Below are 13,642 nucleotides of genomic sequence, written 5' to 3' on the forward strand. Positions count from 1 at the left end.
CTTATTGGGCGGTAATTTGACGGTAACGACTTGTCCCCTGTTTTAAAAATAGGAATTACATTAGCCATCTTCCACATATCAGACACTACACCTGTTTGAAGAGATAAATTAAAAATATTAGTTAATGGTTCACACACTTCCATTTTGCATTCCTTTAGAACCCTTGAAAAAACCTCATCAGGACCCGGTGACTTATTTTGCTTCAGTCGGTCTATCTGCTTCACAACCATTTCACTAGTGACTGTGATGTTACATAATTTATCTTCTTCTGATCCACTATAAAAATTTATTACCAGAATATTATTAGTGTCTTCCTGTGTAAAAACCGAGAGAAAATAATTATTTAAAATTGAGCACATTTCATTCTCTTTGTCAGTAAGATGCCCATAGTTATTTTTAAGGGGACCTATCTTATCTCTGACTTTTGTTCTATAGACCTGGAAAAAACTTTTTGGGTTAGTTTTAGAATCCCTAGCAACTTTAATTTCATAGTCCCTTTTAGCTTTTCTTATCCCCTTTTTAATGTCCCTCTTAATGTCAATATACTGATTCATAAGATGACCCTCGCCTCTTTTGATACGCCTATAAATTCCTTTCTTATGCCCTAGTAGATATTTCAGCCTATTATTCATCCATTTTGGGTCATTTCTATTTGATCTAATTTCCTTATAAGGGATAAACGTTCTTTGAGCAGCATGTATTGTGTTCAGAAAACTGTCATAATGATAGCTCTCTTCGTTACCCCAGTCAACAGATGATAGGTGTTCTCTAAGCCCATCGTAATCTGCTAAGCGAAAATCTGGGACTGTTACTGAGTTATCCCTACTATCATACTTCCATTCAATTCTAAATGTAATTGATTTGTGGTCGCTAGCACCCAGTTCCTCTGAAACTTCTAAATTATTAACAAGGGATTCATTGTTTGCCAGAACTAAGTCAAGCAGGTTATTACCCCTTGTAGGTTCTGTCACAAACTGCTTCAAAAAACAATCCTGAACTACTTCTAAGAAATCATATGATTCTAAATTCCCAGTCAAGAAATTCCAATCAATATGACTAAAGTTAAAGTCTCCTAGAATTACTACATTATCGTGCCTTGTGGCCCTAACAATTTCCTCCCATAGTAGTCTCCCCTGGTCCCTATCTAAATTTGGGGGACGGTATATCACACCTAAAATAAATTTTTCATGCTCCTCTGAAAATTCTATCCAAACAGACTCTGTATGTGTTACTTCAGACTTAATACCCGTTTTTATGCAACAGTTCAAGCGATCTCGGACATACAATGCCACCCCACCCCCCTTCCCGATACTTCTATCTACTTGGAACAATATAAAACCCTGAATGTGACATTCTGCAGGCATGTCCCGACTTTTTGAATTAAACCACGTCTCAGTAATGGCAAATACATCTATGTTACCTGCACTAGCAACTAGTCTCAACTCGTCCATCTTATTCCTAGCACTGCGACTATTTGTGTAATAAATATTTAATGACCCTCCTCTCTCTTTACCCTTCCTGCTCCTTTCTGTTATTCCACTAAACCTATTACTGTCCTTGTCAATTAGTGCCACTGGCTTTCCAATATCCACCTCATTTTGCCTATTACTAGCTCTCCTAGTATTCATGTTACTACCCTGCGACTTCACAGTTTTCCCGCCAAAACCCATACCACTAACTATTCCTAGTTTAAAGACCTAACAGCTCCCTCCACTGCGTTGGCCAGTGCTCCCACCCCACACCTAGATAAGTGAACCCCATCCCTGGCATACATGTCATTTCTGCCATAAAAGAGGTCCCAGTTGTCAATGAATGTTACCGCATTTTCCTTACAGTATTTGTCCAGCCAGCAATTGACACCAATTGCTCTGGACAACCATTCATTTCCAACTCCTCTCCTTGGCAAAATGCCACATATGACAGGTTTCCCACCCTTCCTCCTAATTATCTCTATTGCTGACCTATACCTGCTAATCAGGTCCTCACTCCTACGTCTGCCAACATCGTTGCCTCCAGCACTGAGACAGATAATAGGATTGCTCCCATTAGTTCTCATGATGTCATCCAGATGGCTAACAATATCCTTCATCCCAGCCCCAGGAAAACACACTCTCTGTCTCCTACTCCTATCCTTCAAACAGAATGCCCTATCCATGTACCTAATCTGGCTATCCCCAACAACAACAATGTTTTTACCTTCCTTGGCGTCGTCTGTCGTGATGCTCCGAGTAGTCGACTCACATTCGCCAGGTAGCATTACACCACTTGTAGAATTCGTCAAGACGTTCTCGATGGTCTTCGTTGGGGTTTCTAGGGATGTCTTACTCACGTCTGCCAATGCTTCTTTGGTGCTCGTTGTGGCATTCCCAGTAGAACACTCACATTCGTCAGGTAGCACCGAGAAAGGGTTGGAAGTTTCCACGGTAGTCTTCTGGTTTCTCGTTGTTTCTGCCTCTCCAACCGTTTTCTTGATCTTCAGCTTGGTTCCATGTTGCCCGGCCACTGACCAAGCTCCCCTCTTAACCTGGGGACTCACAACAGAAGGATTACTACGAATCCTCTTGTTCTCCTCCGTTAATCGCCGTATCTCCATCTTAGCAACTCTGAGCTCTTCTCTCAGCTGCTGGTAAAGTTGCTCAAGAGATAACATATGGTGCAGGGTACCATATGGTACCCAGTACCATATGGTACAGGGTACCATATGGTGCAGAGTAGCATATGGTGCAGAGTACCATATGGTGCAGGGTACCATATGGAACAGCTAAAGGGATCCCTATGGAAATAAGTCACCCTGACTTATTTTTGGGTTATCCTAGGATTTTATACATATGCTACTATGTATGATAATCTATATAACTGTATTTGTGTACACCTGAATAAACTTACTCAAGCACATGTGGCATTGTAAGTAAGTTTATTTAGGTATACACAAATAAAGTTATATAGAATATCATACTTAGCAGCATATGTTCGGAGCACCTAGGATAACCAAAAAAGTCAGACAGACTTATTTTCATTAGGGTCCCTGTACCCTGTACCATATGGCATAATTTACCATATGGCACATTATGGTATAATGATATAATGTACCATATGGTATAATGTACCATATGCTACATTATGGTATAATGATATAATGTACCATATGGTATAATGTACCATATGGTACAATGTACCATATGGTACAATGTACCATATGGCACATTGTACCATTGTACCATATGATACCATTGTATGACATGGCACCATTGTACCATATGGTACCATTGTACCATATGGTACAATGGTACTATATGGTTCACAACCATAGAATTCCTCTTCAGCTCCACTTCCATCAGTCTTAGAACTGTAAGTTATGAAGAAGAGAGTCAGAATTCGCCCGGAGAGTGAGAGGTTCCTTGCCGCCAGGCATAATGAACAAAGCTACTTTGCCGGCGTTCCCACAATGCCATGCGGGCGTCCAGATTTTTTCTATAGTGTGCACACTGACCACCCAGACCCATTCTCTCAGATGTAGGCCTACCAGCCTTCTCATGCTAAATTTGACGCCGCTAGAATTTTGGCGTAGATCTACAGTTTGGACCCTGAACGTAAAGCCATAGATCTACGGGACGGACCCTGAAAGGGTTAATATATGATAGTGTAAACATGTTATCAGGCTTTTATATGAAAAGAGAAAGTTAAAAGAAGACTATGTTTGACTTTAGAGTGAGTTTCACTTTACAGCAGTAGACCAGATATGTTTGACTTTAGAGTGAATTTCACTTTACAGCAGTAGACCAGATATGTTTGACTTTAGAGTGAGTTTCACTTTACAGCAGTAGACCTGATACGTTTGACTTTAGAGTGAGTTTCACTTTACAGCAGTAGCCCAGATATGTTTGACGTTAGAGTGAGTTTCACTTTACAGCAGTAGCCCAGATATGTTTGACTTTAGAGTGAGTTTCACTTTACAGCAGTAGCCCAGATATGTTTGACTTTAGAGTGAGTTTCACTTTACAGCAGTAGCCCAGATATGTTTGACTTTAGAGTGAGTTTCACTTTACAGCAGTAGACCAGATATGTTTGACTTTAGAGTGAGTTTCACTTTACAGCAGTAGACCAGATATGTTTGACTTTAGAGTGAGTTTCACTTTACAGCAGTAGACCAGATATGTTTGACTTTAGAGTGAGCTTCACTTTACAGCAGTAGCCCAGATATGTTTGACGTTAGAGTGAGTTTCACTTTACAGCAGTAGCCCAGAACCTAACTTGCTGAATAAGCAGCGACTGATTGTACTAATATAATTACTGGGGAGTGACCACATTAATGTCATGGTTTGTTTTAATATTTATTTATAAAACATTAAGACAAATTAAACCTCAGCTTTGCTTTATTGAAGAAAAATCCTGAAACTATAAATAATGACAAAATGTTTGTTATAATTATTACACTGAGGGAGAGTTTATAACTACCATCTGTGATACTACAACACTGTGTATAATAATAATCTTTGTTGTTGATAATGGTGGGAGAGATGTTGATAATGGTGGGAGAGATGTTGATAATGGTGGGAGAGATGTTGATAATGGTGGGAGAGATGTTGATAATGGTGGGAGAGATGTTGATAATGGTGGGAGAGATGTTGATAATGGTGGGAGAGATGTTGATAATGGTGGGAGAGGTGTTGATAATGGTGGGAGAGGTGTTGATAATGGTGGGAGAGATGTTGATAATGGTGGGAGAGGTGTTGATAATGGTGGGAGAGATGTTGATAATGGTGGGAGAGATGTTGATAATGGTGGGAGAGATGTTGATAATGGTGGGAGAGGTGTTGATAATGGTGGGAGAGGTGTTGATAATGGTGGAAGAGAAGGTATTGATAATGGTGGGAGAGATGTTGATAATGGTGGGAGAGATGTTGATAATGGTGAGAGAGATGTTGATAACGGTGGGAGAGATGTTGATAATGGTGGAAGAGAAGGTGTTGATAATGGTGGGAGAGATGTTGATAATGGTGGAAGAGAAGGTGTTGATAATGGTGGGAGAGATGTTGATAATGGTGGGAGAGATGTTGATAATGGTGGGAGAGATGTTGATAATGGTGGGAGAGATGTTGATAATGGTGGGAGAGATGTTGATAATGGTGGGAGAGATGTTGATAATGGTGGGAGAGATGTTGATAATGGTGGGAGAGATTTTGATAATGGTGGAAGAGAAGGTGTTGATAATGGTGGGAGAGATGTTGATAATGGTGGGAGAGATGTTGATAATGGTGGAAGAGAAGGTGTTGATAATGGTGGGAGAGATGTTGATAATGGTGGGAGAGATGTTGATAATGGTGGGAGAGATGTTGATAATGGTGGAAGAGAAGGTGTTGATAATTGTGGGAGAGGTGTTGATAATGGTGGGAGAGATGTTGATAATGGTGGAAGAGAAGGTGTTGATAATGGTGGGAGAGATGTTGATAATGGTGGGAGAGATGTTGATAATGGTGGAAGAGAAGGTGTTGATAATGGTGGGAGAGATGTTGATAATGGTGGGAGAGATGTTGATAATGGTGGGAGAGATGTTGATAATGGTGGGAGAGATGTTGATAATGGTGGAAGAGAAGGTGTTGATAATTGTGGGAGAGGTGTTGATAATGGTGGGAGAGATGTTGATAATGGTGGGAGAGGTGTTGATAATGGTGGGAGAGGTGTTGATAATGGTGGAAGAGAAGGTGTTGATAATGGTGGGAGAGATGTTGATAATGGTGGGAGAGATGTTGATAATGGTGGGAGAGATGTTGATAATGGTGAGAGAGATGTTGATAATGGTGGGAGAGATGTTGATAACGGTGGAAGAGAAGGTGTTGATAATGGTGGGAGAGATGTTGATAATGGTGGAAGAGAAGGTGTTGATAATGGTGGGAGAGATGTTGATAATGGTGGGAGAGATGTTGATAATGGTGGGAGAGATGTTGATAATGGTGGGAGAGATGTTGATAATGGTGGGAGAGATGTTGATAATGGTGGGAGAGATGTTGATAATGGTGGAAGAGAAGGTGTTGATAATGGTGGGAGAGATGTTGATAATGGTGGGAGAGATGTTGATAATGGTGGAAGAGAAGGTGTTGATAATGGTGGGAGAGATGTTGATAATGGTGGGAGAGATGTTGATAATGGTGGGAGAGATGTTGATAATGGTGGGAGAGATGTTGATAATGGTGGAAGAGATGTTGATAATGGTGGAAGAGAAGGTGTTGATAATGGTGGGAGAGATGTTGATAATGGTGGGAGAGATGCTGATAATGGTGGAAGAGAAGGTGTTAATAATGGTGGAAAGAAGGTGTTGATAATGGTGTGAGAGAATGAGTTGATAATGGTGTGAGAGAAGGTGTTGATAATGGTGTGAGACACAGTGGGGTAGGTACTCACCTCTCAGCAGCAAGGCGGGCATAAGTAGAAGGCATGGGCATGGAAACAGAGTGAGGAAAGCGAGCGTCAAGGTGACACATAGCGTGGGTGAGGGTCTCCAGCTGGTCCATGGTGAGGTTGTTGTCATCATACATCACTTGGTAGTGAGTAGGTCTGCTAGTACTAGCCTCATTCTGCAAGTTAACATAAGAACATAAGAAAGGAGGAACACTGCAGCAGGTCTACTGGCCCATACTAGGCAAGTTCTTCTCAAAAATATTTGCCCAAACAATTTTCAATGCTACCTAAGGAATAAGCTTTGATACACTATTAACTCACATGCAAATCTCACTCAAATCAATCCCTTCTCATTATGTATTTATTTAACCTAAATTTGAAGCTATCTAAGATTTTAGCTTTAAAGATCCAACTAGGCAGATTGTTCCACTCATCGACTACTCTATTTCCAAACTAATATTTTCCTATTTCCTTTCTATATGTAAACTTTCTCAATTTTAATCCATTAATGTTAGTGAACAATATATTCTCTTTAATCAATATTTTAAATATCATCAATGGCTCTGAACTCAGGAGTTATGTCAGTCAACAAGCTATAAATATAACCACATTGCTAATGCTGTTGACTCTGGACATACAGTAAGTGCTGTTGACAAAGATAACACCAGAGGTACACAAGGTGCTCTCAGTTGACTTCTATATACCTCTTCCAGAGTGAAATGTTGTCTACAATAACAAACACAAGCCAATAATGTGCTCTCAACTGACTTAATAAAGCATGATCCACGTGAACCCTAGTCTACAATGAAAGTTTGTTAGCATACTACTATTTATAATATACACAGTTTTCAGGGTAGCAGGAGATACACGACTTGAGAGCAGTGAGAGATATACAAGATAATCATTATTATAATAAAAAGTGCTAAACCAACAAGGGTCATACAGCACAGCAGGGCAGGGAAGGGTGCATGGATATTGGTTAGCAAGAGGGAGAGGGATTATAATTAGGTCATGGAGTGGAGCGAGGCAGGGGATAGTGCAGGGGTAATATTTTTTTTTTTTAACATGTCGGCCGTCTCCCACTGAGGCAGGGTGACCCAAAAAGAAAGAAAATCCCCAAAAAGAAAATACTTTCATCATTCAACTCTTTCACCTCACTCACACATAATCACTGTTTTTGCAGAGGTGCTCAGAACACAACAGCTTAGAAGCATATACGTATAAAGATACGCAACATATACCTCCAAACTGTCAATATCCCGAACCCCTCCTTTAGAGTGCAGGCATTGTACTTCCCATTTCCAGGACTCAAGTCTGGCTAAATAAAAATAACCGGTTTTCCTGAATCCCTTCACTAAATATTACCCTGCTCACACTCCAACAGATCGTCAGGTCCCAAATACCATTCGTCTCCATTCACTCCTATCGAACACGCTCACGCACGCCTGCTGAAAGTCCAAGCCCCTCGCCCACAAAACCTTCCTTACCCCTTCCTTCCAACCTTTTCGAGGACGACCCCTATCCCACCTTCCTTCCCCTACAGACATAAATGCTCTCCATATCATTCTACTTTGATCCATTCTCTCTAAATGACCAAACCACCTCAACAACCCCTCTTCAGCCCTCTGACTAATACTTTTATTAACTCCACACCTTCTTCTAATTTCCATATTCTGAATTTTCTGCATAATATTTACACCACACATTGCCTTTAGACAGGACATCTCCACTGCCTCCAACCGCCTCTTCTCTGCTGCATTCACAACCCAAGCTTCACACCCATATAAGAGTGTTGGTACTACTATACTTTCATACATTCCCTTCTTTGCCTCCATAGATAATGTTTTTTGTCTCCACATATACCTCAATGCACCACTCACCTTTCTTCCCTCATCAATTCCATGATTAACCTCATCCTTCATAAATCCATAAGCTGACACGTCAACTCCCAAATATCTGAAAACATTCACTTCTTCCATACTCCTCCTCCCCAATTTGATATCCAATTTTTCTTTATCTAAATCATTTGATACCCTCATCACCTTACTCTTTTCTATGCTCACTTTCAACTTTCTACCTTTACACACACTCCCAAACTCCTCCACTAACCTTTGCAATTTTTCTTTAGAATCTCCCATAAGCACAGTATCATCAGCAAAAAGCAACTGTGTCAATTCCCATTTTGTATTTGATTCCCCATAATTTAATCCCACCCCTCTCCCAAACACCCTAGCATTTACTTCTTTTACAAGGTAAATCTTCAGAATAGCTGTAGATATAAGATACACTACTCAGAGTGCAGGCAGACATGGTGAAAAAAAGAATAAAAAATATTATTTCAAAATAGCCATAAAAATATTAGTTATACATCACCGCCCGATAACAATGGAAGAGTGGAGGCAAAGATAATAAATACAGTTTGACAAAAAACATTGGTCTTGAAGGAGCTAGGATAATGCTGAAAGAGATGCTTGAAAATTGGATTATAACTGTGAGAGATTGGTAGGTGTTGATCTGTGGAAGTAGAAGCTAATAATTCATTGACTAAGGACCAAGCAAAAACAAAAAATAATATCCAGTAGAACACCACTGTAAAATGAGATGAATGTTGGGAAGTGGGGGAGTGAAAAAAGTGGAGTGTTTGTACAGTAATACACTTTGGGATTCTGAAACTATAATGAATGAGGAGGTGGACATGTTGTGATGTACATAAAAAGTGTTGAGAAGTGTATAAAAATGATGGAATAATACTTGCTGTCTCCACTAAGTGTTCCAGGATCTGTCAGGAAGAACAGCTGAGTACTCCACTACATTTGGGGATTTGCAGCCATCAGTGTATTCTGTGTAGCAATCATAATCATAATTTTTAAAGGGGTGGACTGGAAAGCCTCGTTGAGATGACCAAAAGCTCAAACTGCGGGTCATCATATGACTAAGACCCTCTTCAGGAAACACTTGTCCTGTTTCTGACAAACCTTACCAGTGTATGCTGTGATTGTAAGGAGGAAATGATACCAAAAATTGTTTGCCCGTACCGATACCAATACTCAATTTTATGCCAATACCGATACTAATATCAAAATTAGCCCATACCACAAATACCAATACAGTGGACCCTTGCCTAACGAACACATCGCATAACGTTAAATTCGCCTAACGATACATTTTAATGCAAACATGTTGCCTCGGCTAACGCTAAAAAACTCGCCTAACGATATTCGTTCTCGGGTACCAATTAATATCATTAGGTGAGGGCCCACTGTACTTTGGTAAATCCCTCTGCAGTAATAATTGAACGTTGCTGAAAGTGTTGAGGAAAGACATTGTGAGTTCATGACAAAAATATAAGACTGAGCATGTAAGGGAAAAGAAGCACACCAGTCACTGGTCCTTCCAAGAGTACAAGGAAAAAGTTTGAGATAGTGTGAATATAAAGGAAAGGTAAATTAAGGATGTTGCAGATGTATAGAATAGGTGGTTGGTTACTGAAAGCAGCTAAGAGCTTTTATGAGGATAGTGAGGCTCAGGTTAGAATATGTAGATGAGAGGGAGATTATTTCCCAGTAAAAGTAGGCCTTAGACAAGGATGCGTGATTTCACCATGGTTGTTAATTACTTTTATAGATGGGGGAAGTGAATGCTCAGGTGTTGGCAATATGTATGGGATTAAAAGATAAAGAATCTAACACAAAGTGGGAGTTGTCACAGTTGCTTTTTGCTGATGACACTGTGCTCTTGAAGAGATTCTGAAGATTGACTAGGCATGCTAGTGGTTTTCTTTGTAATTAATATCTTATAATATGTAAACCACATATAATAAGCTTTGCAAGGAAATAAAAAATTTCATTTCAAGTTGGTGAGTGAGATTGGAAGAGTATGTAAAAGGAAATTAAAAGTGAATATACAAAAGAGCTGGTTGGTGGTGGTGATAAGAAAAATTTAGGTAGTGAAAGACTGGATACCAGACTGGAGGATGAGCGTATGTGGGCGTATGTGGGCGTATGAAGAAAGTGAATGTGTTCAGGTATCTGAGAGTGGACTTGACAGCAGATGTGTCTATGAAAAATGAGGTGAATCATAGAACTGATGAGGGGAAAAAGGTGAGTGGTGCACTGAGGAGTCTGTGGAGATAAAGAATGTTATCCATGAAAGCAAAGAGGGGAATGTATAAGAGTTTAGTGGCACTAACACTCTTATATGGGTGTGAAGCATGGGTGGTGAATGTTGCAAGAAGTAGGCTGGAGGCAGCAGAGATGTTGTGTCTGAGAGCAATGTGTGATGTGAATATAGTGCAGAGAATCCTAAGTTTGGAAATCAGGAGGTGTGGGGTTACTATAAGTATTATCCAGAGGATTAAGGAGGGGTTGTTTAGGGGGTTTGTACATTTAAAGACAATGGAACAAAACAGAATTACATGGAAGGCATATACAGTGGACCCCCGGTTAACGATATTTTTTCACTCCAGAAGTATGTTCAGGTGCCAGTACTGACCGAATTTGTTCCCATAAGAAATATTGTGAAGTAGATTAGTCCATTTCAGACCCCCAAACATACACGTACAAGCGCACTTACATAAATACACTTACATAATTGGTTGCATTCGGAGGTAATCGTTATGCGGGGGTCCACTGTAAATCTGTACTGGAAGGAAGGCAGAGTAGGACATCCTAATAAAGGTTAGAGGGAGGAGGTAGAGGAGGTTTTGTGTGTGAGGAGCTTGGACTTCTAACAAGCATGCATGAGTGTGATAGATAGGAGCAACTGGAGACGAATTATTTTCACATAAATGTTAAACCTAAAACCGAATCTAACTTTATTATTTTTTAAATACACTACCTAACAGAATCACTACCTAACTGAATGCAACCATATGACCTGTCTTTGTAATACTCACTTGTGCTTTATAGTAATCTGTTTACATTAATGTTTTATCACTGATTTCATCATTGCTTAGTTAATCTTAAGTTAATTTTAAGCCAGCCCGTAATGCTATGCATAGTATAAGTGGCTTTGGCATACTGCTCTTATCTGTATTTTTTTGTACCTCTGTATGTGTGCTCAAATTGGAAATAAATAAATAAATAAATAAATAAATAAATGACCTGACATGCTGTTGGAGTGTGAGCAAAGTAACATTTTATGAAGGTGGGAAGGAGGTGGGAAGTACAGTTCCTGCACTCTGAAGGAGGGGTGTTGATGTTGCAGTATTACAACTGTAGTGTAGGCAAGCCTCTGGCAAGACAGTGATGGGGTGAATGACACTAAAGGTGTTTCTTGTTTTCAAGGTCACCCTGCCTTGGTGGAAAATGGCCATTGAGTCAATAAAAACAATAATTAAGGAATGATATAATAGCATGAGTTTGGAGAATAAAAGGACATAAAAATTAAGGCAATGATTAATAGTATAATACTTTATTATTATCAGTAAATATTTTATATGTACGAGGATCATGAAGGTGATGATAGTGAATGATACAAAGGTGATGCTGGTCATCATGGTGACCATGATGGTGATGACAGTGAATGATACAAAGGTGATGCTGGTCATCATGGTGACAATGATGGTGATGACAGTGAATGATACAAGGGTGATGCTGGTCATCATGGTGACAATGATGGTGATGACAGTGAATGATACAAGAGTGATGCTGGTCATCATGGTGACAATGATGGTGATGACAGTGAATGATACAAGGGTGATGCTGGTCATCATGGTGACCATGATGGTGATGACAGTGAATGATACAAGAGTGATGCTGGTCATCATGGTAACAATGATGGTGATGACAGTGAATGATACAAGAGTGATCCTGGTCATCATGGTGACAATGATGGTGATGACAGTGAATGATACAAGGGTGATGCTGGTCATCATGGTGACAATGATGGTGATGACAGTGAATGATACAAGAGTGATGCTGGTCATCATGGTGACAATGATGGTGATGACAGTGAATGATACAAGGGTGATGCTGGTCATCATGGTGACAATGATGGTGATGACGGTGAATGATACAAGAGTGATGCTGGTCATCATGGTGACCATGATGGTGATGACAGTGAATGATACAAGAGTGATGCTGGTCATCATGGTGACAATGATGGTGATGACAGTGAATGATACAACAGTGATGCTGGTCATCATGGTGACAATGATGGTGATGACAGTGAATGATACAAGGGTGATGCTGGACATCATGGTGACAATGATGGTGATGACAGTGGATGATACAAGGGTGATGCTGGTCATCATGGTGACCATGATGGTGATGACAGTGAATGATACAAGAGTGATGCTGGTCATCATGGTGACAATGATGGTGATGACAGTGAATGATACAAGGGTGATGCTGGTCATCATGGTGACAATGATGGTGATGATAGTGAATGATACAAAGGTGATGCTGGTCATCATGGTGACCATGATGGTGATGACAGTGAATGATACAAGAGTGATGCTGGTCATCATGGTGACCATGATGGTGATGACAGTGAATGATACAAGGGTGATGCTGGTCATCATGGTGACCATGATGGTGATGACAGTGAATGATACAAGGGTGATGCTGGTCATCATGGTGACCATGATGGTGATGACAGTGGATGATACAAGGGTGATACTGGTCATCATGGTGACCATGATGGTGATGACAGTGAATGATACAAGGGTGATGCTGACCATCATGGTGACCATGAAGGTGATGACAGTGAATGATACAAGGGTGATGACAGTGAATGATACAAGGGTGATGCTGGTCATCATGGTGACAATGATGGTGATGACAGTGAATGATACAAGGGTGATGCTGGTCATCATGGTGACAATGATGGTGATGACAGTGGATGATACAAGGGTGATGCTGGTCATCATGGTGACCATGATGGTGATGACAGTGGATGATACAAGGGTGATACTGGTCATCATGGTGACCAAGATGGGTGACCTGGTCATCAAGGTGACCATGAAGGGTGACACTGGGTACTGTGGTGAGTGGTGACCTTCATATGAAGGGTAACACAGGGTATCATGGTGACCATGAAGGGTGACACTGGGTATCATGGTGTCCATGAAGGGCGACACTGGGTATCACAGTGACCATGAAGGGTGACATTGGGTATCATGGTGACCATGAAGACACTGGATATCATACTGACCATGAAGGGTGACCCTGGGTGTCATAGTGACCACATAAAGGGTATCATGGTGACCATGAAGGACGACACAGGACATCATGGTGACCATGAA

General features: G+C 40.5%; 1 protein-coding gene across 1 annotated transcript in view; it reads right to left on the reverse strand.

The window, feature by feature from the left end:
- Window positions 1-6,297: 6,297 nt before the first annotated feature.
- The window catches only part of LOC128696226 (protein argonaute-4), a 41,894-nt gene continuing 34,549 nt past the window's right edge, over window positions 6,298-13,642 (reverse strand). Inside the window, exon 3 of the mRNA XM_070092236.1 lies at window positions 6,298-6,572. Coding sequence (XP_069948337.1) covers window positions 6,396-6,572 — 177 coding nt within the window. The 3' untranslated portion in view covers window positions 6,298-6,395. The remainder of the gene's footprint in view (window positions 6,573-13,642) is intronic.

The sequence above is a fragment of the Cherax quadricarinatus genome, chromosome 39 (assembly GCF_038502225.1).
Source record: "Cherax quadricarinatus isolate ZL_2023a chromosome 39, ASM3850222v1, whole genome shotgun sequence".
In the NCBI taxonomy this organism is placed as follows: Eukaryota; Metazoa; Arthropoda; class Malacostraca; order Decapoda; family Parastacidae; genus Cherax; species Cherax quadricarinatus.